The 27,125-nt window shown below is 53.5% G+C and overlaps 1 protein-coding gene across 1 annotated transcript in view; it reads left to right on the top strand.

The window, feature by feature from the left end:
* Positions 1 to 27,125, top strand: part of DHX38 (DEAH-box helicase 38) — a 178,840-nt gene that overhangs the window by 36,204 nt on the left and 115,511 nt on the right. Inside the window, exons 7-9 of the mRNA XM_075326033.1 lie at positions 7,588 to 7,661; positions 7,751 to 7,906; positions 8,420 to 8,581. Coding sequence (XP_075182148.1) covers positions 7,588 to 7,661; positions 7,751 to 7,906; positions 8,420 to 8,581 — 392 coding nt within the window. The remainder of the gene's footprint in view (positions 1 to 7,587; positions 7,662 to 7,750; positions 7,907 to 8,419; positions 8,582 to 27,125) is intronic.

Below are 27,125 nucleotides of genomic sequence, written 5' to 3'. Positions count from 1 at the left end.
ACGGGCTCCTCAGTTTTTATGCTTTGTGCGAAGGAGGCATACATCCACGCATAGCTCCACATCTTAGTCAGCAGCAGCTGCTGACTAGGTCGGATGGAAGAAAAGAGGGCCCATAACAGGGCCCCCAGCATGCTCCCTTCTCACCCCACTCTGGTCGGCGGTGTTGTTAAGGTTGAGGTACCCATTGCGGGTACATAGGCAGGAGCCACATGCTGTTTTCCTTCCCCATCCCTTAAGGGCTCTGGGTGAAGTGGGATCCTAATCTGTCTCCAGGCACGGGGACCGTGCTCCCTCCGCAGCCTTTGGGGAATCTGCTGGACAGGAGCCGGGTATCGTCAGGGACAAGGTCCTGCTACTGTGAGGTACTCTGTGTCCCCTTGGGGGACCGCGCATGGAGCGCTTGTGCCATACACACTGCAGCACTGCTGGGTGTGTTAGTGCGCCGGGGACTACCGCGCCGACCGCGCTTATTTGCCGGCCGCGCTTATAACTTTAGTCCCCGGCTTTTGCGGCCTAGTATCGCATATTCCCGCCCCCAGGCCTGCCAGTCAGGGGAAGGGCGGGACGCTGCACAGGACGTCAGCGCTGAGGGCTGGAGCATACTTTGTATCCTCCTCCCCCCTCACTCAGCACAGTGGGGCATCAGATTCCCGCACTTTCTAGGGCACGCCCACGGCCCCCTCCTCCCCACAGAACGCCGGCAGCCATTCCTGTCAGCACTTCTGACGAAGGAGAGGACAGACAACACGGCTCTGGGAGGCCCAGGCAGGGAATCTGGTGATCACACAACCGCTTTGAGCGGTCGGTAAGCAGCACCTGAGGTGCTGGCCCCACTCAGTGCCGAAGTGTACATATATATATATGCTTATATGCTATACATTTACACTGTACGGTCGCACTGTTGATTTTTGGCTATATACCCTCCTGGATTGTACTCAGAGGAGACAACAGCATGTCGTCCGCAAAAAGCAAGGGTGCCAAGGCACAGGCTTACTTTGCAACCTGTACCTCATGTGCGGCTATACTACCGGCAGGTTCCACCGACCCTCATTGTGTGCAATGCTCGGCCCCTGTGGCACTTACTCAGCCGGAGCCTCTGCTACTGGTGGCCCAGGTGGAACCACCTGCTACCACTGTCCAGGTGACAGGGACGGAGTTTGCAGTATTTGCTGACAAACTGTCTGAGACTATGGATAAATGGTCTGCTAAGATACTAGAAGCCTTACAGTCCAGACCGGTGACTCAGGCCCCGGGCACTGTTGAATCATTGACCCCAGGCCCCCCTCAGTTGGAGCAGCAAAGTGCTCCTGAGGTGACCCATAGGTCCCAGGGGGAGGTCTCTGACACGGACCGCAGTCCCAGGCCGCCTAAGCGGGCTCGCTGGGAAATTCCCTCGACTTCATCACACTGTTCAGGGTCTCAGCAGGAGGACTCTCTGGATGATGAAGCGGAGGTAGCAGATCAGGATTCTGATCCTGAGGCCGCTCTCAACCTAGATACACCTGAAGGTGACGCCATAGTGAATGACCTTATAGCGACCATCAATCAGGTGTTGGATATTTCTCCCCCAGCTCCTCCAATTGAGGAGTCAGCTTCTCAGCAGGAGAAATTCCGTTTCAGGTTTCCCAAGCGTACAATGAGTACGTTTCTGGATCACTCTGACTTCAGAGAGGCAGTCCAGAAACACCGAGCTTGTCCAGATAAGCGTTTTTCCAAGCGCCTTAAGGATACACGTTATCCCTTCCCCCCCTGACGTTGTCAAGGGCTGGGCTCAGTGTCCCAAGGTGGATCCTCCAGTCTCCAGACTGGCGGCTAGATCCATAGTTGCAGTGGAAGATGGGGCTTCACTCAAGGATGCCACTGACAGACAGATGGAGCTCTGGTTGAAATCCATCTATGAAGCTATCGGCGCGTCTTTTGCTCCAGCATTCGCAGCCGTATGGGCACTCCAAGCTATCTCAGCTTGTCATGCGCAGATTAATGCAGTCACACGTACGGCTGCTCCGCAAGTGGTGTCCTTAACCTCTCAGGCGTCGGCGTTTGCGTCCTACGCCATTAATGCTGTCCTGGACTCTGCGAGCCGTACGGCGGTAGCATCCGCCAATTCGGTGGCAGTCCGCAGGGCCATGTGGCTACGTGAATGGAAGGCAGACTCTGCTTCCAAAAAGTTCTTAACCGGTTTGCCATTTTCTGGCGACCGCCTGTTTGGTGAGCGATTGGATGAAATCATTAAACAATCCAAGGGAAAGGACTCATCCTTACCCCAGTCCAAACCAAACAGACCTCAACAACGGAAGGTACAATCGAGGTTTCGGTCCTTTCGGTCCGCGGGCAGGTCTCAATTCTCCTCGTCCAAAAGGCCTCAGAAGGATCAGAGGAACTCCGATTCATGGCGGACTAAGTCACGTCCTAAAAAGACCGCCGGAGGAACCGCTCCCAAAGCGGCCTCCTCATGACTTTCGGCCTCCTCACACCGCATCCTCGGTCGGTGGCAGGCTTTCCCGCTTTTGCGACGCCTGGCTGCCACAGGTAAAAGACCGTTGGGTGAGAGACATTCTGTCTCACGGTTACAGGATAGAGTTCAGCTCTCGTCCTCCGACTCGATTCTTCAGAACATCTCCGCCCCCCGAGCGAGCCGATGCTCTTCTTCAGGCGGTGTGCACTCTGAAGGCAGAAGGAGTGGTGATCCCTGTTCCTTTTCAGCAACAGGGTCACGGTTTTTACTCAAACTTGTTCGTGGTGCCGAAAAAGGACGGATCCTTCCGTCCTGTTCTGGACCTAAAACTGCTCAACAAACACGTAAAAACCAGGCGGTTCCAGATGGAATCGCTCCGCTCCGTCATCGCCTCAATGTCCCAAGGAGATTTCCTAGCATCAATCGACATCAAAGATGCTTATCTCCACGTACCGATTGCACCAGAGCATCAGCGCTTCCTGCGTTTCGCCATAGGGGACGAACACCTTCAGTTCGTGGCACTGCCTTTCGGCCTGGCGACAGCCCCACGGGTCTTCACCAAGGTCATGGCAACAGTAGTAGCAGTTCTGCACTCTCAGGGACACTCGGTGATCCCTTACTTAGACGATCTGCTTGTCAAGGCACCCTCTCAAGTGGCATGCCAACACAGCCTGAACATTGCTCTGGAGACTCTCCAGAGTTTCGGGTGGATCATCAATTTTCCAAAGTCAAATCTGACACCGGCCCAATCACTGACATATCTTGGCATGGAGTTTCATACTCTCTCAGCGATAGTGAAGCTTCCGCTGGACAAACAGCGTTCACTACAGACAGGGGTGCAATCTCTCCTTCAAGGTCAGTCACACCCCTTGAGGCGCCTCATGCACTTCCTAGGGAAGATGGTGGCAGCAATGGAGGCAGTTCCTTTTGCGCAGTTTCATCTGCGTCCACTTCAATGGGACATTCTCCGCAAATGGGACAGGAAGTCGACGTCCCTCGACAGGAACGTCTCCCTTTCTCGGGCAGCCAAAGTTTCCCTTCAGTGGTGGCTTCTTCCCACTTCTCTGTCGAAGGGGAAATCCTTCCTGCCCCCATCCTGGGCTGTGGTCACGACGGACGCGAGTCTGTCAGGGTGGGGAGCGGTCTTTCTCCACCACAGGGCTCAGGGTACTTGGACTCAGCCAGAGTCCTCCCTTCAGATCAATGTTCTGGAGATAAGGGCAGTGCATCTTGCCCTAAAGGCGTTCCAGCCGTGGCTGGAAGGCAAGCAGATCCGAATTCAGTCGGACAACTCCACAGCGGTGGCATACATCAACCACCAAGGCGGAACACGCAGTCGGCAAGCCTTCCAGGAAGTCCGGCGGATTCTGCTATGGGTGGAAGCCACAGCCTCCACCATATCCGCAGTTCACATCCCGGGCGTAGAAAACTGGGAAGCAGACTTTCTCAGTCGCCAGGGCATGGACGCAGGGGAATGGTCCCTTCACCCGGACGTGTTTCAAGAGATCTGTTGCCGCTGGGGGATGCCGGACGTCGACCTAATGGCGTCCCGGCACAACAACAAAGTCCCGATATTCATGGCACGGTCTCAAGATCACAGAGCTCTGGCGGCAGACGCCTTAGTTCAGGATTGGTCGCAGTTTCAACTCCCTTACGTGTTTCCTCCTCTGGCACTGTTGCCCAGAGTGTTACGCAAGATCAGGTCCGACTGCCGCCGCGCCATCCTCGTCGCTCCAGACTGGCCGAGGAGGTCGTGGTACCCGGATCTGTGGCATCTCACGGTGGGCCAACCGTGGGCACTACCAGACCGACCAGACTTGCTGTCTCAAGGGCCGTTTTTCCATCTGAATTCTGCGGCCCTCAACCTGACTGTGTGGCCATTGAGTCCTGGATCTTAGCGTCTTCAGGATTATCTCAAGAGGTCATTGCCACTATGAGACAGGCTAGGAAACCAACGTCCGCCAAGATCTACCACAGGACGTGGAAAATATTCCTGTCGTGGTGCTCTGCTCAGGGTTTTTCTCCCTGGCCATTTGCCTTGCCCACTTTTCTGTCCTTTCTTCAATCCGGATTGGAAAAGGGTTTGTCGCTCGGCTCCCTTAAGGGACAAGTCTCTGCGCTCTCTGTGTTTTTTCAGAAGCGCCTGGCCAGACTTCCACAGGTACGCACGTTCCTGCAGGGGGTTTGTCACATCGTCCCTCCTTACAAGCGTCCGTTAGAACCCTGGGATCTGAACAGGGTGCTGATGGTTCTTCAGAAACCACCGTTCGAGCCAATGAGGGATATTTCTCTCGCACGCCTTTCGCAGAAAGTGGTTTTCCTAGTAGCAGTCACTTCACTTCGGAGAGTGTCTGAGCTAGCAGCGTTGTCATGCAAAGCCCCTTTCCTGGTGTTTCACCAGGACAAGGTGGTTCTGCGCCCAGTTCCGGAATTTCTCCCTAAGGTGGTATCCCCCTTTCATCTCAATCAGGATATCTCCTTACCCTCTTTTTGTCCTCATCCAGTTCACCAATGTGAAAAGGATTTGCACTTGTTAGATCTGGTGAGAGCACTCAGATTCTACATTTCTCGTACGGCGCCCCTGAGCCGCTCGGATGCACTCTTTGTCCTTGTCGCTGGCCAGCGTAAAGGGACACAAGCTTCCAAATCAACCCTGGCTCGGTGGATCAAGGAACCAATTCTCGAAGCTTATCGTTCCTCGGGGCTTCTGGTTCCCTCAGGGCTGAAGGCCCATTCTACCAGGTTCCGTGGGAGCGTCCTGGGCCTTGCGGCACCAGGCTACGGCTCAGCAGGTGTGTCAGGCAGCTACCTGGTCGAGCCTGCACACTTTCACGAAACACTATCAGGTGCATACCTATGCTTCGGCAGATGCCAGCCTAGGTAGGCGAGTCCTTCAGGCGGCGGTTGCCCACCTGTAGGACGGAGCCGTTACGGCTCTATTATGAGGTATTATTTACCCACCCAGGGACTGCTTTTGGACGTCCCAATTGTCTGGGTCTCCCAATGGAGCGACAAAGAAGGGAATTTTGTTTACTTACCGTAAATTCCTTTTCTTCTAGCTCCAATTGGGAGACCCAGCACCCGCCCCTGTTTTTTTGTGTACACATGTTGTTCATGTTGAATGGTTTCAGTTCTCCGATATTCCTTCGGATTGAATTTACTTTAAACCAGTTTATAATTTTTTCCTCCTTCTTGCTTTTGCACCAAAACTGAGGAGCCCGTGAGAGCACGGGGGGTGTATAGGCAGAAGGGGAGGGGCTTTACACTTTTAGTGTAATACTTTGTGTGGCCTCCGGAGGCATAGCTATACACCAAATTGTCTGGGTCTCCCAATTGGAGCTAGAAGAAAAGGAATTTACGGTAAGTAAACAAAATTCCCTTCTTTGGTTCATGGTCTTCGGTTCTCCGAACATCCTTCGGATTGAATTTACCCTAGACCAACTTATAAGTTTTCTCTTTCCTGCTTGTGCACCAAAACTGAGGAGCCCGTGGTCCACGGGAGGGTGTATAGGCAGAGGGGAGGGGTTACACTTTTTAAAGTGTAATACTTTGTGTGGCCTCCAGAGGCAGAAGCTATACACCCAATTGTCTGGGTCTCCCAATAGGAGCTAGAAGAAAAGGAATTTACGGAAAGTAAACAAAATTCCCCTTATTTAAGTTTAAAAAAATAAAATAAAAATAATTTGTCCTCAAAGGCTGGACGAACCCTTTAACCTCTTAACTTGCCCAGAGAAGGCAGATGAGTGAGATAATTGCCTGTTACATTGGCGGCAGGACTACGCAGAGTACCTGCACTATACTATTACTCTTGGATTGCGGTACACTGCCTGCACCATCAGGAGCATGAAAGTGGACAAACAGTTCGGCTGTAATGTCAGGGCAGGGTCACCTCTAATTTTAGTCTAGCAACCCTTTAGGTATGCTTTCTATGGTACAAAAGGTAATAGGGAAGGGAATACAGGTATGTTTACGGCTACAATGTTATGGTGCTTGTTGTTAGAGCTTCCCCGGCTATTCTGTACTGCTTAGTATAGTATGTAGTATACGTGCTAATTAACCTGCTTACATATCCGTAACAAAACCATCTGCAAAGAGAAATGTTTAATCTGGCAAAGAACGGATTGGCTTCATGTGTATTATGGCATAAACCTCAAATATCACCTAACAGGCTGCAGGACTGTGCGGTGTTATTTGATAGCCTATTACATGTAGAATGAAATCAGCTTGGGGATCAAGAATTAGTAACTGCAGTATAGAAATCAGTAATTAAAGGGAATCTGTCACCAGGCTTTTGCCACCTAATCTGAGAACAGCATACCGTAGGTGCAGAGATCATGATTCCAGCAGTGTCACTTACTGAGCTGCTTAGTGTAGTTTTGATAAAATCAGTTTAATTAGCAGGAGATTATCATTACAGTGCTTCTTGGTGTGCTGCAGGTAGTCCAGCATATCCATGAGCTCTGTATAACTGCTAGATCCCCCAGCACAAAAAACAGTGATTTTATCAAAATGACAGCAAACAGTTCAGTAAGTGACACATCGCTGGAATCGGGGTCTCTGTCTCTACATTGTGCTGTTCTCAGATGGGGGAGCAAAAACCTGGTGACAGATTACTTTTCATACCCCTATGAATGCGGGATATATAAAGATGTAACACTACCATACAGGACATCAAACAATCACAAGGGGGGGGTGGCTTAAAAAAAATGGAGAAAAAAAAAGTAATAAACTAATTAAACTCAATTTTTTATTTTTTTTTCAAGGAGTCTTCCATTATTGCCTAAAAGCAAAAAATTAAACAAGGTTTAACATTAACACCCCCCCCCCCCCCCAAAAAAAAAACAAAACAAAAAACAAAACCCAACATGGTATTAATTCCCCAGTGGTCCAGTTCCTCCGCTCCAGAGGTCCCCACCAATGATTGATGGCGCCATGTCAATCATTCTCGTTTGTTGCTGCCAATCACTGGCCTCTTTGGTGTTGGTTGTATTATGGCCAATGACCGCCGGGACTAGTAATTGTCTGCAGCGGTCACACCTTGCTGTTGGCCAACTCTCTCGAAACCCTTTAAGCACCCACGGTATATTTGTTTACTGTAACCTAAGATTATTTTTTTGTTTATTTTACTGCAGGGAAAACAGAAGATGACGATGATATCCGATTCATGTCGGAAGATGATCAGCGGCAGTGGGAGGAGGATCAGCGGGTGAGACATTAGTGGTGTCACCTACACATCGTAAATCCTAGTTATCGTCCTCGCGCATGTTACTGACAGTTCTCTCCCCCGGTCTCCAGCAAGCAGATCGAGACTGGTACATGATGGATGAAGGCTTCGATGAGTCTCACAATGCCCTGAGCTCCACTTCTGAAGAATACGTGCGCAAGAGGGAACAGCAGCTGCAGAAACAGACGCACAAGAGAGTGTCTGCCCAGAGAAGGCAGATCAATGAGGTAATTGCCTGTTACTCGCCGCTACCCACAGGAGGCGGGATATTTGTAGTCCGGACCTGTGTGCATCTGCTACGTCATGGTGTTGTGCTTTTTTCTGTGTGGCTATGTGCGCGGATATATCCGCAGGTACGGCCGTAGGTTTCCTGAAGCTGATCCTCGGAATCCGCAGCTATCCATAGCTGCGGGATTCCAGCGAAATAGCTGCGGTAAACCTGCGGACATTCGTGCGACTTACCTGCGGATGTCCCGGCCTCTATCTCCATAGTGGAGGGCCGGGATTTCCACAAGAATAATTGACATGCATATTCTGCAGCCGCACATTCCGCAGCATGGACACACAGCACTCCCCATTTCCCATAGGATAACATGGGGAGTGTCCCGTAGGCACACAGCCTAATAACTATTTCCACCTGCTTACATTTCCTACACCTCTTTCTCGCTTTCTGAAAACGCTCTACATTCTGTCATATGGCTCAGACTCTTCCACCACTAATACGTTGTTGATATTTCCAGGATAACGAGCGCTGGGAGACAAATCGCATGCTGACCAGTGGGGTGGTTCAGAGGCTGGAGGTGGACGATGACTTTGAGGAGGACAATGCTGCTAAAGTGCATCTGCTGGTTCATAACTTGGTTCCTCCATTTCTAGATGGGAGAATTGTGTTTACTAAGCAGGTAGGAATAAGAAAAAGTGTGTGTGTGTGTGTGTGTGTGTGTGTGTGTATGGATATGGAGATATATAGATATAGATAAATAATATATATATATATATATATATATATATATATATATATATATATATATATATATATATATATATATATATATATATATATATATATATATATATATATATATATATATACATATAATTTCTTTGTCGCTCCATTGGGAGACCCAGACAATTGGGTGTATAGCTTCTGCCTCTGGAGGCCACACAAAGTATTACACTTTTAAAAAAGTGTAACCCCTCCCCTCTGCCTATACACCCTCCCGTGGATCACGGGCTCCTCAGTTTTATGCTTTGTGTGGAAGGAGGCACACATCCACTCATGCATTCTCATACATAGTTATGACGGATGGAAGAAAAGAGGACCCCGATGGGGTCCCCGGCATGTTCCCTTCTCACCCCACTATGTCGGCGGTGTTGTTAAGGTTGAGGTACCCATTGCGGGTACAGAGGCTGGAGCCACATGCCGTCTCCTTCACCATCCCTTATGCGGCTCTGGGAGAAGTGGGATCATAAGCGGTCATCCACGTGCTGGGACCGTGCTCCATCCGCAGCCCCTGGTGTAACCTGCCGGTTGGAGCTTCTTCACCCCCAGGGACCGGGCCCTGCAACTGGAAGGTACTCTGTGTCCCCATGTGTGGACTGTGCAGGGAGGGAGGTCGCTCCTTCTCCCCGGAAGCCGCGGTAGTTCCGTCCGCAGTTTTTTTTCGGCGGACTTCCGCGCCGACCGTGCCTGCTTGTCGGGCACGGCCTTAAATTTAGTCCCCGGCTTCGCTTAGGCCTAGTCGAGCAAAATCCCGCCCCCGGGCCTGCCTGTCAGGGGTTAGGGCGGGATTACCGACGTGATGTCGGCTCTGAGGGCTGGAGCATCTTTGCATGTCTCCCCCCACCCTCATTGACCACTTGGGGACTCCAGATTCCCGCTCTTTGCTGGCGCCGCCCTCGGCTCCACACCCCCCCTGAGAGCTCCGGCAGCCATTTTTAGCATTCTGCCGGTGGATGCTACTCAGCGGCAAAGCTCTGCAGCTCTGGGGTACCCACGACAGGGAATCTGGAGGACACACTAGCGGTGTTGGTCCCCCTAGGGTGCCTATATAGATAGATAGATAGATAGATAGATTATATTATCTCTATCTCTATCATCTCTATTCGGAAAGGCTGTATACCCTTTTCCCATATACCCTCAGTGGTCACTCTCCTAGGAGACAACAGCATGTCGTCCACAAGGAGCAAAGCTACTAAGGCACAGACTTTTTCTTCATCGTTCCTATGGGAGACCCAGACCATGGGTGTATAGCTTCTGCCTCCGGAGGACACACAAAGTACTACACTAAAAAGTGTAGCTCCTCCCTCCGAGCATATACACCCCCTGGATAACCAAATATAGCCAGTTCAATGCTTTGTGTTCAGGAGGCACACATCCACACATGCATTCTCATCTGATTTTTTATTTTAAAGAGTTTGAAGAAAAGTGGGTCCAAGCCTGGACTCCCGGCATGTCCCTTCTCACCCCACTGTGTCGGCGGTGTTGTTAAGGTTGATTTCAGGGCTGGAGCTTTACATGCGGCACCCCTTCACCATCCCTCGGGCTCTGGCTTGAAGTGGGAGCCAGCACGGTTCTCACTGCCTTGCAGGAGACCGGTCTCCATCCGCAGCCCTTTCAGGATCCTGCCGGACGGAGCACTCATCCCTCAGGGACCTAGCCCTGCGTCTCACAAGCTAAGTATTGAGACGTTATTGTCAGGGGGTCCCTTGCGCTTTAATGTTGGGGAGAATGTGTGATTTTAACCTTTGTGACTTTTCCGGCCGATTCTCTGGTTTTCACCAGAGAACCGCGCCGAGGGTGCCTGTGCGCCGGCCGCATTGTAAAATTTAGGCCCCGGCTTCGCTGAGGCCTAGTTTCGTTTTCACTGCCCCTGCATGTCAGTCATGCCAGGGGACAGTGCGGCTCCGCCCACCGGCCGTTCGGCACAGGGGAGGACACTCCTCTCTGAGGAGATGTTTCCCTCCCCTGTATATCTCCTTGGCCCTCCGGTTCCCGCTCTTGGACTAGGCCCCGCCCCCTCTCCTCGCTCCGGCGCCATTTTATCAGCGTTCTCACACTGATCGGCGCTGGCTGCAGCATCTCTGCTCATCTGTCTGGGGGTCCGAGCTGTGGAATCCGGAGGGCACACAAACTGTCTGGTAAGCCACAACCTCGGTTGTGGACTTTCTTATACACTCTCTGGGGGTCATTCTGGCAGAGCCCCCACCTCAGCAGCATGTCTCACACTAGGAGCAAGGCTGCAAGGCTGTACTCCATATGCACTGCATGTAAGCTCGTACTGCCTGAACCGAGCACATATCCACATTGTGATGCCTGCTCTAACATGGTGGTGCCTCAGCCTGGAGTCTCCCCAGTGGTCTCTCCGGCTGCTCCGGCCCCGGTGGCTGAACCCCCGGCTTGGGTAGAATCCTTCTCTAAGTCTATCTCCCAGTCCTTTGCCGACTCCATGGGAGAGTTGTCCCGGACTCTGCTGAGCATGCATCAGCCCCCTTCTCAGGGCGCCTCTGCTGCTTCGGCTCGCTCTCCAGAGCTCACAGAGGATTCTTCATCTGCTCCCAGACCCCGTCCTCCTAAAAGGAGACGCAGGGTCCCCTCTCCTTCCTCGTCCCGCGAATCTGATTCACGAGCTGACTCGCAGGACGAGGAGGATGTCTTTTCTAGGGGCTCGGACGCTACCTCCATGTGCCCCATTGATCTGACCGAGGGTGACGCAGATATTAGTGATTTGATTGCATCCATTAATTCTGTACTGGACCTCAATCCGCCAGTGTCAGAGGAGCAACCCTCTCTGGCAGAAAAGCACCAGTTTACCTTGCCTAAGAGAACAAAAAGTGTGTTCTTTAACCACTCCAGTTTTCAGGCCACTGTGACCAAGCCCAGGGCCTGTCCTGACAAACGCTTCCCTAAACGTGGTTCTGATGACCGTTTTCCTTTTCCACCAGAGGTGGTCGAGGAGTGGGCTCACTCACCAAAGGTAGACCCCCCCGGTGTCTAGACTCTCAGCCCGGACAGTTGTGTCAGTAGCTGATGGCACCTCACTTAAGGATCCCACTGACCGCCAGGTTGACCTTCTGGCCAAATCTGTATATGAGGCGGCAGGGGCCTCGTTCTCCCCATCTTTTGCAGCAGTGTGGGCTCTCAAGGCCATCTCTGATTCTCTAGAGGAGATGCATTCCCTCGCCAGGGAATCTATGCCTGAAATGGTTGCCTTAACTTCCCAGGCTTCAGCCTTTTCAGCCTACGCCATGTCTGCCATGCTGGAGGCTTCTCACCGCACTGCGGTGGCCTCCGCTAATTCCCTCGCTATCCGCAGGATCTTGTGGCTTCGAGAGTGGAAGGCAGACGCTTCTTCAAAGAAGTACCTTGCTGGGCTCCCATTTGCTGGGTCCAGGCTGTTCGGTGAACAATCTTAATTACTCACCGGTAATGGGATTTTCAATAGCCCATGACAGCACCACATGAGAGATAGGTTCCGCCCACATCAGGACAGGAAACCCACTGATAAAAAGGCGGTACCTCTCCTCCACATCAGTAGGTTTTCAGAGCCAGAGAGGACCAACAAAACACAAGAAACAGATTAATCATACCACCACCCAAGGAAAAACACCCATAACTAACACTCCCCGAAGGGTGCCCACAACCAGTGAATAGGGGGGGAACTAAGGGTGCTGTCATGGGCTATTGAAAATCCCATTACCGGTGAGTAATTAAGATTTTTCCCTGCCGCCCATGACAGCACCACATGAGCGATTTAAATAGACCATCCACCTTAGGGAGGGACCACCGCCTGCAAGACCCGTCTCCCAAAGGAAAGGTCAGTTGTGGAGGACAAGTCCAGCCTATAGTGCCGAAAGAAAGTCCCAGGAGACGACCAAGTAGCCGCCCGACAGATCTGGTCAAGAGAGGCATCCGCCCTCTCCGCCCAAGACGTAGACACCGCTCTAGTGGAGTGCGCCCTTATGCCCGCCAGGACAGGAAACCAAACTGATGTGGAGGAGAGGTACCGCCTTTTTATCAGTGGGTTTCCTGTCCTGATGTGGGCGGAACCTATCTCTCATGTGGTGCTGTCATGGGCGGCAGGGAAAAACTGGATGAGATTATTAAGGAAGCTACTGGCGGGAAGAGTACTTCCTTGCCACAGACTAAAACCAGAAAACCTGTCCAGGGCAGGAACCAGTTGAGGTTTCGTTCCTTTCGTTCCCCTAACTGGTCGTCCTCTAAGCCCTCGGCCTCGTCCACTAACTCAGCCAAGGACCAGAAGCCCAACTAGCGCACGAAGCCGCGTCCTCAGAAGCCCGCAGGAGCTGCTGCCACCAAGGCAGCCTCCTCTTGACTATCTGGCCGAGCCAGCAACGTCCTTGGTCGGTGACAGGCTCTCCCACTTTGGCGAAGTGTGGTTTCAACACGTCTCCGATCAGTGGGTGCGGGATATCATCTCCCACGGCTACAGGATAGAATTCTCTTCAAGCCCGCCAAACAGATTTTCTTCAGCGCTCTATTGGGAGACCCAGACGATTGGGGTATAGCTACTGCCCTCTGGAGGCCACACAAAGCACTACATCAAAAGTGCAAGGCCCCTCCTCCTCTGGCTATACCCCCCCCGTGGTATCACGGGTTCTCCAGTTTTAGCTTTGTGTGCGAAGGAGGTCAGACATCCACGCATAGCTCCACAGATTTTAGTCAGCAGTAGCTGCTGACTATGTCGGATGGAAGAAAAGAGGACACATATAGTGTCCCCAGCATGCTCCCTTCTCACCCCTGGATGGTGTTGTAAGGTTGAGGTACCTATTGCTGGTACAGGGCTGGAGCCTGACATGCTGCTTTCCTTCCACATCCCCCTGAGAGGCTCTGTGGAAGTGGGATCCTGCCGGCCTCAAAGCTCTGACGCCGGGCTCCATCCACAGACCCATTTGAACCTGTTGGATACGGAGCTGGAGTACCGTTCAGGGACATGGCCCTGCACCATTACAGGTACTCTGTGTCCCCGTACACACAGGCACAGCACACTCCAGGCTTGCTGGGTGTGCTAGTGCGCCGGGGACAGTAATGGGTTACAGTCACTGCAGCTTTGCTGAGTGACTTTGTGTTTTGGGAACTACCGCGCCGGACGCTCCGGGAGCGGCGGCGCGGCTGGGACTTGTAGTTCGCCGGGGACTGGGCGCCGACCGCGCTTTTACGGCGGCGGCGCTTATAAATACAGTCCCCGGCTTCTGCGGCCTAGGGCCGCTTCGTTCCCGCCCCCTCCCTGTCACTCAGGGAAGGGGACAGGCGCTGAGCAATCAGCAGCGCCGAGGGCTGGAGCCTTTTTACATGCTCCAGCCCTCTCACTGCACACTGTCGGGCGCCGGATTCCCGCTCTGCCTTGGGGGCACGCCCACGGTCCGCCCCTCCTCACATGAGCTGGGGAAGAAGCCGGCAGCCATTACTGAAGTCCGAGCTCGGATTTTCAGCAACCAGGCAGGACGGTGGCGATCATACACCCGCTGATAGGCGGGCGGTAAGCGGCACACATAGTGCTGAACACAGATAAATGCAGTGTGTACATGTGTTGTTTTTAACTGCACAGGTCGCTATATGCCCGCTTGGGGAGCGACACATTAGCAGCAGGAAAGCAGGTGTGCTAAAGCACAGGCTTTCTAGGCTACTTGTATCGCAGACTGAGATGCTCATTTGTGTTTTTGTGTTGTACATTCCACTGTACAGTCGCTAGTCTTAGCTATATTCTCCTGGAAGGGCTAGACTACAGCAGCAGAAAACCAAGGGTGCTGGGGCACAGGTTTTTTTCTATGCTGCTTGTTTTGCATGGGCTGCAGTGTGCATTTGTACTGGTGCTTGTATGCTATACATTGCACTGTATGGTCACTCTTCTGGGCCATATTCCCCTAGATGACTAGTCTACAGCAGCAGTAGAGCTGGGGTGCCACGGCACAGGCTTCTACGCTGCTTGTATTGCATGTGCTGCAGTGTTCATTGTACTTTATGCTTGTATGCTATACATTGCACTGTACGGTCGCCATTCTTGGCGCTATAATCCTAGATGGCTAGTCGGCAGCAGCATATAAGCAACACAGGCTTTCAATGCTGTTTTTACTGCATGTGATACTGTTCCACGGCACTGACCCCCATTGTCTGCAATGCTCTCCTGTAGCACTTGGTCAGCCGGGGTCTCTCCTAGATGTGGCCAAAGGAAACAACCTGTCAACCCTGTCCAAGGACAGGGACAGAGTTGCAGTTTTGGCTGATATATTGTCATCAGACAGGCCATGCGCAATCTGGTTCATTGCTCCCTGGCCACCCTCATTTGGAATAAAATCGGTGCTCCGGGGGGGTCCCAGGAGGACTCTCTGTATGGTGAGGCAGACGTAGCTCATCAGGACTTTGATCCTGACACCGCTCTCAATCCGGATACACCGGATGGTGACGCCATAAGGAATGATCCTATAGCGTCCATCAATGGAATGTTGGATCTTTCTCCCTCAGCTCCCCCAGCGGAGGAGTCAGCTTCACAGCAGGAGAAGTCCCATTCCAGTAGCTCAAACGTATATTGAGTATTTTTCTGGCCACGCTGAATTCAGAGAAGCAGTCCAGGAACACCACGCTTACCAGATAAGCGTTTTCTCCAAACGTATTAAGGATACACGTTATCCCCTTCCCCCTGACGTGGTCAAGCGCTGGACCCAGGGTCCAAAGGTGGATTCTCCAATCTCCAGGCTTGCGGCTAAAGCCATAGTTGCAGTGGAGATGGGACTGCACTTAAAGATGCCATTGACTGACAGATGGACTCTGATTGAAATCTGTCTATGAGGCTATCGGCGTGTCGGTTGCTCCGGCATTCACAGCAGTAGGGGCACCCTAAGCTTTCAGCTGTTCTTGACGCAGCTGGTCTTGAGCATATGTACATCTATGCCGCAGGGGCGTCCGTAACCTCGCAATGTCTGCATTGCGACTTACCCTATTGATGCTGTCCTGGAAGGACAGTCGAGGTTTCGGTCCTTCCCAAGCTCGGGCAGGTCCCACTTGTCCTCGTCCAAAAGGGCTGAAAAGCCTCAGAGGGGCTCAGCTTCCGGCCGGGCTCAATCACGCCCAAGGAAGGCAGCCGGAGGAACCGCTACCAAGGCGGTCTCCTCATGACTCTCAGCTCTCTCATCTCTCCGCATCCACGGTTGATGGCAGACTCGCTCGCCTTTGGCGACATTTAGCTGCCACAGGTCACAGACCGGTGGGTGAGGGACATTGTGCCCACGTGCACAGGACAGAGTTCGGTTCTCGTCCTCCGACTCGATTCTTCAGACCGTCCCCACCTCCCCACCGAGCCGATGCTCTTCTGCAGGCAGAAGGAGTGGTAATCCCTGTTCCTCTTCAGGAACAAGACACGGTTTTTCTCCAATCTGGTTGTGGTGCCAAAAAAGGATGGCTCTTTCCGTTCCGTTCTGGACCTAAAACTGCTCAACAAGCACGTGGAGGCCAGGCGGTTCCGGATGAAACCCTCCGCTCCGCCATTGCCTCAATGTCTCAAGGAAATTTCCTAGCATCAATAGACATCAAAGATGCTTATCTCCACGTGCCGATTGCTACAGAGCACCAATGTTTTTCTACGTTTCGTGATAGGTGACGACCATCTTCAGTGCGTAGCTCTGCCATTCGGTCTGGCGACAGCCCCACGGGTGTTCACCAAGGTCATGGCGGCAGGGGTAGCAGTCTTGCACTCACAGGGACACTCTGTGATCCCTTACTTGGATGATCTACTTGGCAAGGCACCCTCTCAAGAGGCATGCCAACTCAGCCTGAATGTTGCGCTGGAGTCTCTCCAGACGTTTGGGTGGCTCATCAACTTCTCAAAGCCAAACCTGTCACCGACCCAATCACTAACGTATCTTGGCAGGATTTTCATACCCTCTCAGCGCTAGTGAAGCTTCCGCTGGACAAGCAGCGGTCACTACAGACTGGGGTGCAGACTCTCCTTCAAGGTCAGTCGCACTCCTTAAGACGCCTCATGCACTTCCTCGGGAAGATGAGCAATGGAGGCGGTTCCGTTTACGCAGTTTCATCTGCGTCCACTTCAATGGGACATTCTCCGCCAATGGGACGGGAAGTCAACATCCCTGAACAGGAAAGTATCCCTTTCACAGACGGCCAAGGACTCTCTGTAATGGTGGCTTCTTCCCACCTCATTATCACAGGGAAGATCCTTCCTACCACCGTCTTGGGCGGTGGTCACGACAGATGCGAGTCTGTTAGGGTGGGGAGCAGTTTTTTCTCCACCACAGGGCTCAGGGTACGTGGACTCAGCAGGAGTCCACCCTTCAGATCAATGTTCTGGAAGTCAGAGCAGTGTATCTTGCCCTTATAGCCTTCCAGCAGTGGCTGGAAGGAAGGCAGATCCGAATTCAGTCGGACAACTCCACAGCGGTGGCATACGTCAACCACCAAGGGGGGACACGCAGTCGGCAAGCCTTCCAGGAAGTCCGGCGGATTCTGATGTGGGTGGACGCCACGGCCTCCACCATATCCGCAGTTCACATCCCCGGCGTAGAAAATTGGGAAGCAGACTTCCTCAGTGGCCAGGGCATGGACGCAGGGGAATGGTCCCTTCACCCGGACGTGTTTCAGGAAATCTGTCGCCGATGGAGAAGGCCGGACGTCGACCTAATGGCGTCCCGGCACAACAACAAGGTCCCAACCTTCATGGCACGGTCTCGCGATCAAAGAGCTCTGGCGGCAGACGCCTTAGTGCAAGATTGGTCGCAGTTCCGGCTCCCTTATGTGTTTCCACCTCTGGCACTCTTGCCCAGAGTGCTACGCAAGATCAGATCCGATTGCAGCCGCGTCATACTCGTCGCCCCAGACTGGCCGAGGAGGGCGTGGTATCCGGATCTGTGGCATCTCACGGTCGGCCAACCGTGGGCACTACCAGACCGACCAGACTTACTGTTCCAAGGGCCGTTTTTCCATCGGAATTCTGCGGCCCTGAACCTGACTGTGTGGCCATTGAGTCCTGGATCCTAGCGTCTTCAGGATTATCCCAAGGGGTCGTTGCCACCATGAGACAGGCTAGGAAGCCCACGTCTGCTAAGATCTACCACAGAACGTGGAGGATATTCTTATCCTGGTGCTCTGCTCAGGGAGTGTCTCCCTGGCCATTTGCATTGCCTACCTTTCTATCTTTCCTGCAATCTGGGTTAGAAAAAAGGTTTGTCGCTCGGCCCCCTTAAAGGTCAGGTCTCGGTGCTATCCGTCTTTTTTCAGAGGCGTTTGGCGCGCCTTCCTAAGGTGCGCACGTTCCTACAGGGGGTTTGCCATATCGTACCCCCGTACAAGCGGCTGTTAGATCCATGGGATCTGAACAGGGTACTAGTTGTCCTCCAGAAGCCGCCCTTCGAGCTTCTGAGGGAGGTTTCACTTTCTAGACTATCACAGAAAGTGGCTTTTCTGGTAGCGATCACATCTCTTCGGAGAGTGTCTGAGCTGGCAGCGCTGTCATCCAAGGCTCCTTTCCTGGTCTTCCACCAGGACAAGGTAGTGCTGCGCCCCATTCAGGAGTTTCTTCCGAAGGTGGTATCCTTTTTTCATCTTAATCAGGATATCTCTTTGCCTTCGTTTTGTCCTCATGCAGTTCATCGGTATGAGAAGGATTTACTTTTGTTAGATCTGGTGAGAGCACTCAGAATCTACATTTCCCGCACGGCGCCCTTGCGCCGTTCGGATGCACTCTTTGTCCTTGTCGCTGGTAAGCCCAAAGGGTCGCAGGCTTCTAAGGTCACCCTGGCTCGATGGATCAAAGAACCAATTCTTGAAGCCTACCGTTCTGCTGAGCTTCCGGTTCCATCAAGGCTGAAGGCCCATCCTACCAGAGCCGTGGGTGCGTCCTGGGCATTGCGACACCAGGCTTCGGCTCAACAAGTGTGCCAGGCAGCCACCTGGTCCAGCCTGCACACTTGCACCAAGCATTATCAGGTGCATACCTATGCTTCGGCGGATGCCAGCTTAGGTGGAAGAGTCCTGCAGGAGGCAGTGACACCCCCGTAGGGGAGGGCTGTTTTTGCAGCTCTAACATGAGGTATTTCTTTACCCACCCAGGGACAGCTTTTGGACGTCCCAATCGTCTGGGTCTCCCAATAGAGCGCTGAAGAAGAAGGGAATTTTGTTACTTACCGTAAATTCCTTTTCTTCTAGCTCTTATTGGGAGACCCAGCACCCGCCCTGTTGTCCTTCGGGATGTTTTTTTGTTGATTGCGGGTACACATGTTGTTCATGTTGAACGGTTTTTCAGTTCTCCGATGTTATTCGGAGTTAATTTGTTTAAACCAGTTATTGGCTTCCTCCTTCTTGCTTTGGCACTAAAACTGGAGAACCCGTGATACCACGGGGGGGGTATAGCCAGAGGAGGAGGGGCCTTGCACTTTTGATGTAGTGCTTTGTGTGGCCTCCAGAGGGCAGTAGCTATACCCCAATCGTCTGGGTCTCCCAATAAGAGCTAGAAGAAAAGGAATTTACGGTAAGTAACAAAATTCCCTTCTTTTCTGTCAACTCCCCCCTGCTCCAAGGCCGCCGCCTTCTCTCAGGCCGTGGCATCCTTGCAGACCAACGGAGTAATTGTACCGGTTCCCGCCAGGGAACGGTTCAGAGGTTTCTACTCAAATCTCTTCCTAGTCTCCAAAAAGGACGGTTCCTTCCGGCCCATCCTGGATCTCAAGCTTCTCAACAAGCATGTTCAGGTGCGGAATTTTCGCATGGAGTCTCTGCGATCAGTCATTGCCTCAATGACCCAAGGGGATTTCCTGGCATCCATCGACATCAGAGATGCCTATCTGCATGTGCCAATTGCAGTTTCACACCAGCGTTGGCTACGTTTTGCAATCGGGGAGGAACATTTCCAATTCGTGGCTCTCCCCTTCGGGTTAGCCACGGCCCCTCGAGTATTCACCAAGGTCATGGCAGCAGTGGTTGCGGTTCTGCACCTCCAGGGTTTGGCAGTGATTCCTTACCTGGACGACCTTCTAGTCAAGGCTTCATCCAGTGCAGACTGTCAGCGGACTGTCTCGCTCACTCTCGCCACTCTTGTTCAATTCGGGTGGCTTGTCAATCTGCCCAAGTCCACTCTGACTCCGACCCAGAAACTCACGTACCTAGGGATGCAATTCGAGACTCTGCCGGCACTTGTCAAGCTGCCCTTAGTCAAACAGCAGTCCCTCCATCTGGCGGTGCACTCTCTGCTGAGGCCCCGCCGTCATTCCATCAGGCACCTCATGCAGGTGCTGGGTCAGATGGTGGCGTCAATGGAAGCGGTTCCCTTTGCCCAGTTCAATCTGCGTCCTCTGCAGCTGGACATTCTCCGCTGTTGGGACAAGCGGACTTCTTCCTTGCACAGGTTGGTGGCTCTGTCGCCACAGACCAGGAGCTCTCTTCAGTGGTGGCTTCGGCCCCTCTCTCTGTCTCAGGGACGCTCCTTCCTGGCCCCGTCCTGGGTGATCCTCACCACGGATGCCAGTCTATCCGGCTGGGGAGCAGTATTTCTCCACCACCGAGCACAGGGCACTTGGACTCCGTCCGAATCAGCCCTCTCGATCAATGTGCTGGAAATCAGAGCTGTGCTCCTAGCTCTTGTAGCCTTTCACCACCTGTTGGCGGGCAAGCACATTCGAGTCCAGTCAGACAACGCGACAGCAGTTGCCTACATCAATCACCAAGGCGGGACTCGCAGCCGCCTGGCAATGTTGGAGGTTCAGCGCATCCTTCAGTGGACGGAGGACTCCAAGTCCACCATATCCGCAGTCCACATCCCAGGCGTGGAAAACTGGGAGGCAGATTATCTCAGCCGTCAACCCGTGGACAGCGGCGAGTGGGCTCTGCATCCGGCAGTGTTTCGGTCAATCTGCCGCAAGTGGGGCACTCCGGAAGTGGACCTAATGGCATCCCGGCACAACAACAAGGTCCCGGTTTACGTGGCTCGCTCCCACGATCCTCAGACCTTTGCAGCGGACGCGCTGGTTCAGGATTGGTCCCAGTTTCGTCTGTCTTACGTGTTTCCCCCTCTAGCTCTCTTGCCCAGAGTCCTGCGCAAGATCAGAATGGAGGGCCATCGGGTCATCCTCCTTGCTCCAGACTGGCCCAGGCGCGCTTGGTACCCAGACCTGCTCCATCTGTCCGTAGAGGTGCCGTGGCATCTCCCGGACCGCCCAGACCTTCTCTCACAAGGTCCGTTTTTCCGCCAGAATTCTGCGGCTCTCAGATTGACGGCGTGGCTCTTGAGTCCTGGATCTTGATGGCTTCCGGCATTCCTCCCGAAGTCATCTCCACTATGACTCAGGCTCGGAAGTCTTCCTCGGCCAAAATTTATCACAGGACTTGGAGAATTTTCCTGTCCTGGTGTCGGTCTTCCAGCCATGCCCCTTGGCCTTTTTCCTTGCCGACCATCCTGTCTTTTCTACAGTCTGGTCTGCAGCTAGGACTAGCCCTCAATTCCCTCAAGGGACTGGTCTCTGCTCTGTCAGTGTTGTTCCAGCGGCGTATTGCCCGGCTGGCTCAGGTGCGCACCTTTTATGCAGGGCGCATTTCACATCATTCCACCTTACCGGCGGCCTTTGGATCCCTGGGACCTTAATCTGGTCCTCACGGCCTTGCAGAAACCCCCCTTTGAGCCTCTTAGGGAGGTTTCTTTGTTTCGTCTTTCACAGAAAGTCGTCTTTCTAGTGGCCATAACTTCCCTCAGGAGAGTCTCTGATTTAGCTGCTCTCTCTTCGGAGTCACCTTTTTTTGGTTTTTCATCAAGGCAAGGTGGTTCTCCGTCCGACTCCGGACTTTCTCCCTAAGGTGGTATCTCCTTTCCACCTTAACCAGGACATTTCATTGCCTTCCTTTTGTCCGGCTCCGGTTCATCGCTTTGAAAAAGCGTTGCATACTTTAGATCTGGTGCGGGCGCTCCGGATCTATGTGTCACGCACCGCTACTCTTAGGCGGTGCACCTCTCTTTTCTTCATCGTTCCTTATGGGAGACCCAGACCATGGGTGTATAGCTTCTGCCTCCGGAGGACACACAAAGTACTACACTGAAAGTGTAGCTCCTCCCTCCGAGCATATACACCCCCTGGATGACAAATCCAACCAGTTCAATGCTTTGTGTTCAGGAGGTCACACACACACATGCATTCTCATCTGATTTTTGATTTCAAAGATTTGGAAGAAAAGCGGGTCCAATCTGGACTCCCGGCATGTCCCTTCTCACCCCACTGTGTCGGCGGTGCTGTTAAGGTTGATTTTACAAGGCTGGAGCCTTCACATGCCGCGCTCCTTCACCATCCCCTGAGGCTCTGGCTTGAAGTGGGAGCCATCACGGTTCTCACTGCTTTGCAGGAGACCGGTCTCCATCCGCAGCCCTTTCAGGATCCTGCCGGACGGAGCGCTCACCCCTCAGGGACCTGGCCCTGCGTCTCATAAGCTAAGTATTGAGACCTTATTCAGGGGTCCCTTGTACATTTATTGTGGGGAGAGTGTGTTATGTCACTTCGCTGTGATTTCCGGCCGGTTCTCTGGTTTTTTCCTGAGAACCGCGCCGAGGGTGCCTGCTCGTCGGCCGCATGGGAAAATCTAGGCCCCGGCTTCAGATGCGGCCTAGTTTCGTTTTCAGTGCCCCTGCATGTCAGTCATGCAGAGGGACAGTGTGGCGCCGCCCACCGGCCGTTCAGCAGAGGGGAGGACACTGCTCTCTGAGGAGATGTTCCCTTCCCCAGTATTTCTCCTTGGCCCTCCGGTTCCCGCTCTTGGACCTAACCCCGCCCCCCCTCCTCACTCCGGCGCCATTTTATCAGCGTTCAAACACTGATCGGCGCTGGCTGCTGCAGCTACTGCATCTGTCTGGGGGTCCAAGCTGTGGAATCCGGAGGGCACACAAAAGCGGTCTGGTAAGCCACAACCTCTGGTTGTGGACTTTCTTGTACACTCTCTGGGGGTCATTCTGAAAGAGTGTATTCTTTACTGCAGAGCCTCCACCTCAGCAGCATGTCTCTCACTAGGAGCAAGGCTGCAAGGCTGTACTCTATATGCACTGCATGTCAGCTCATTCTGCCTGAACCGAGCACATATCCACATTGTGATGCCTGCTCTAACATGGTGGTGTCTCAGCCTGGAGCCTCCTCAGGGGTCCCTCCGGCTGCTCCGGCCCCGGTGGCTGAACCCCCGGCTTGGGTAGCATCGTTCTCTAAAGCTATCTCCCAGTCCTTTGCCGACTCCATGGGACAGCTGTCCCGGACTCTGCTGACCATGCATCAGCCCCCTTCTCAGGGCGCCTCTGCTGCTCCGACTCGCTCTGCAGAGCTCACAGAGGATTTTTTATCTGTTCCCGGACCCCATCCCCCTAAACGGAGACGCAGGGACTCTTCTCCTTCCTCGTTCCACAGCTCTGATTCACGAGCTGAATTACAGGGCGAGGAGGATGCCTTTACTGTGGGCTCGGACGCTACCTCTATGTACCCCATTGATCTATCTGAGGGTGATGCGGATGTTAGTGACTTGATTGCGTCCATTAATTCCGTACTGGACCTCAATCCACCAGTGTCAGAGGAACAAGCTTCTCTGGTAGAAAAACACCAGTTTACCTCACCTAAGAGAGCAAGGAGTGTGTTTTTTAACCACTCCAGTTTTCAGGCCACTGTGACCAAGCCCAGGGCCTGTCCTGACAAACGCTTCCCAAAGCGTAGTTCTGATGACCGTTTTCCCTTTCCACCTGAGGTGGTCAAGGAGTGGGCTCATTCACCAAAGGTAGATCCTCCGGTGTCTAGAATCTCAGCCCGGACAGTTGTATCGGTGGCCGATGGCACCTCACTTAAGGATCCCACTGACCGCCACGTTGACCTTCTGGCCAAATCTGTATATGAGGCGGCAGGGGCCTCGTTCTCCCCGTCTTTTGCAGCAGTGTGGGCTCTTAAGGCAGTCTCTGCTTCTCTGGCGGAGATACATTCCCTCGCCAGGGACTCTATGCCCGAAATGGTTGCCTTAACTTCCCAGGCTTCGGCTTTTTCATCCTATGCCATGTCTGCCATTCTGGAGGCTTCTCACCGCACGGCGGTGGCTTCCGCTAACTCCCTCGCGATCCGCAGGATCTTGTGGCTTCGAGAGTGGAAAGCAGATGCTTCTTCCAAGAAGTACCTTGCTGGGCTCCCCTTTGCTGGGTCCCGGCTGTTCGGTGAACAACTGGATGACATTTTTAAGGAAGCTACTGGCGGGAAGAGTACTTCCTTGCCACAAACTAAAGCCAGGAAACCTGTCCAGGGCAGAAACCAGTCGAGGTTTCGTTCCTCTAACTGGTCATCCTCTAAGCCCTCAGCCTCGTCCACTAACTCGGCCAAGGATCGAAAACCCAGCTGGCGCGCGAAGCCGCGTCCTCAGAAGAACGGAGGAGCCGCTGCCACTAAGGCAGCCTCCTCTTGACTATCTGGCTGCGCCAACAACGTCCTTGGTCGGTGGCAGGCTCTCCCACTTTGGCGACGTGTGGTTTCAACACGTCTCCCATCAGTGGGTGCGGGATATCATCTCCCACGGCTACAGGATAGAATTTTCTTCCAGCCCGCCAAACAGATTTTTTCTGTCCACTCCCCCCTGCTCCAAAGCCGCCGCCTTCTCTCAGGCTGTAGCATCCTTGCAGGCCAATGGAGTAATTGTTCCGGTTCCCGCCCGGGAACGGTTCAGAGGTTTCTACTCAAACCTCTTCCTAGTCCCCAAGAAGGACTGTTCCTTCCGGCCCATCCTGGATCTCAAGCTTCTCAACAAGCATGTTCAGGTGCGGCACTTTCGCATGGAATCTCTGCGATCGGTCATTGCCTCAATGACCCAAGGAGATTTTCTAGCATCCATCGACATCAGAGATGCCTATCTGCATGTGCCAATTGCAGTTTCACACCAGCGTTGGCTACGTTTTGCAATCTGAGAGGAACATTTCCAATTCGTGGCTCTCCCCTTCGGGTTAGCCACGGCCCCTCGTGTATTCACCAAGGTCATGGCAGCAGTGGTTGCGGTTCTTCACCTCCAGGGGTTGGCAGTGATTCCTTACCTGGACGACCTTCTAGTCAAGGCTTCATCCAGTGCAGACTTTCAGCGGAGTGTCTTGCTCACTCTCGGCACGCTTGTTCAATTCGGGTGGCTTGTCAATCAAGTCCACTCTGACCCCGACCCAGAAACTTGCGTACCTAGGGATGCAATTCGAGACTCTGCCGGCACTTGTGAAGCTGCCCCTAGTCAAACAGCAGTCCCTTCATCTGGCGGTGCGTTCTCTATTGAAGCCCCGCCGTCATGCCATCAGGCACCTCATGCAGGTGCTGGGTCAGATGGTGGCGTCAATGGAAGCAGTTCCCTTTGCCCAGTTCCATCTGCGTCCTCTGCAGCTGGACATTCTCCGCTTTTGGGACAAGCGGACCTCTTCCTTGCACAGGCTAGTGGCTCTGTCGCCACAGACCAGGGGCTCCCTTCAGTGGTGGCTTCGGCCCCTCTCTCTGTCTCAGGGACGCTCCTTCCTGTCTCCGTCCTGGGTGATCCTCACCACGGATGCCAGTCTCTCCGGCTGGGGAGCAGTATTTCTCCACCACAGAGCACAGGGCACTTGGACTCCGTCCGAATCAGCCCTCTCGATCAATGTGCTGGAAATCAGAGCTGTGCTCCTAGCTCTCGTAGCTTTTCACCACCTGTTGGCGGGCAAGCACATTCGAGTCCAGTCGGACAACGCGACAGCAGTTGCCTACATCAATCACCAGGGCGGGACTCGCAGCCGCCTGGCGATGTTGGAGGTTCAACGCATCCTTCAGTGGACGGAGGACTCAAAGTCCACCATATCCGCAGTCCACATCCCAGGCGTAGAAAACTGGGAGGCAGATTATCTCAGCCGTCAAACCGTGGACAGCGGCGAGTGGGCCCTGCATCCGGCAGTGTTCCGGTCAATCTGCCGCAAGTGGGGCACTCCGGAAGTGGATCTAATGGCATCCCGGCACAACAACAAGGTCCCGGTTTACGTGGCTCGCTCCCACGATCCTCAGGCCTTGGCAGCGGACGCGCTGGTTCAGGATTGGTCCCAGTTCCGTCTGGCCTACGTGTTTCCCCCGCTAGCTCTCTTGCCCAGAGTCCTGCGCAAGATCAGAATGGAGGGCCGTCGGGTCATAATCATTGCTCCAGACTGGCCCAGGCGAGCTTGGTACCCAGACCTGCTCCGTCTGTCCGTAGAGGTGCCGTGGCATCTCCCGGACCGCCCAGACCTTCTCTCTCAAGGTCAGTTTTTCCGCCAGAATTCTGCGGCTCTCAGATTGACGGCGTGGCTCTTGAGTCCTGGATCTTGTCGGCTTCCGGTATTCCTTCCGAGGTTATCTCCACTATGACTCAGGCTCGGAAGTCTTCCTCGGCCAGGATTTACCACAGGACTTGGAGAATTTTCCTGTCCTGGTGTCGCTCTTCCGGCCATGCTCCTTGGCCGTTTTCCTTACCGACCATCCTGTCCGTTCTACAGTCCGGTCTGCAGCTAGGACTATCCTTCAATTCCCTCAAGGGACAGGTCTCGGCTCTGTCAGTGTTGTTCCAGCGGCGTATCGCCCGACTGGCCCAGGTGCGCACCTTCATGCAGGGCGCATCTCACATCATTCCTCCTTACCGGCGGCCTTTGGATCCCTGGGACCTTAATCTGGTCCTCACGGCCTTACAGAAACCCCCCTTTGAGCCTCTTAGGGAGGTTTCTTTGTTTCGACTTTCACAGAAAGTGGTCTTTCTGGTGGCCATAACTTCTCTCAGGAGAGTCTCTGATTTGGCTGCGCTCTCTTCGGAGTCACCCTTTTTGGTTTTTCACCAAGACAAGGTGGATCTCCGTCCGACTCCGGACTTTCTCCCTAAGGTGGTGTCTCCTTTCCATCTTAACCAGGACATTTCATTGCCTTCCCTTTGTCCGGTCCCTGTGCATCGCTTTGAGAAAGCGTTGCATACTTTAGATCTGGTGCGGGCGCTCCGGATCTGTGTGTCACGCACCGCCGCTCTCAGGCGGTGCACCTCTCTTTTTGTGCTAACCACAGGTCAGCGCAAGGGTCTCTCGGCTTCTAAACCGACTCTGGCTCGTTGGATTAGGTCGGCCATATCCGATCCCTACCAATGTTCTCAGGTGCCTCCCCCGCCGGGGATTAAGGCGCACTCGACCAGAGCTGTCGGTGCCTCTTGGGCTTTCAGGCACCAGGCTACGGCTCAGCAGGTCTGTCAGGCTGCCACTTGGTCTAGTCTGCACACCTTTTCGAAGCACTACCAAGTGCATGCTCATGCTTCGGCAGATGCGAGCTTGGGCAGACGCATCCTTCAGGCGGCTGTCGCCCATTTGTGAAGTTAGGTTTTGCCTACTTCTCAGTTTCTGTTTATTTCCCACCCATGGACTGCTTTGAGACGTCCCATGGTCTGGGTCTCCCATAAGGAACGATGAAGAAAAAGAGAAT

The sequence above is a fragment of the Anomaloglossus baeobatrachus genome, chromosome 10 (genome assembly GCF_048569485.1).
Source record: "Anomaloglossus baeobatrachus isolate aAnoBae1 chromosome 10, aAnoBae1.hap1, whole genome shotgun sequence".
NCBI classification, from domain to species: Eukaryota; Metazoa; Chordata; class Amphibia; order Anura; family Aromobatidae; genus Anomaloglossus; species Anomaloglossus baeobatrachus.
The sequence above is the reverse complement of the archived record's forward strand: the minus strand, read 5'-3'. Positions and strand labels throughout refer to the sequence as shown.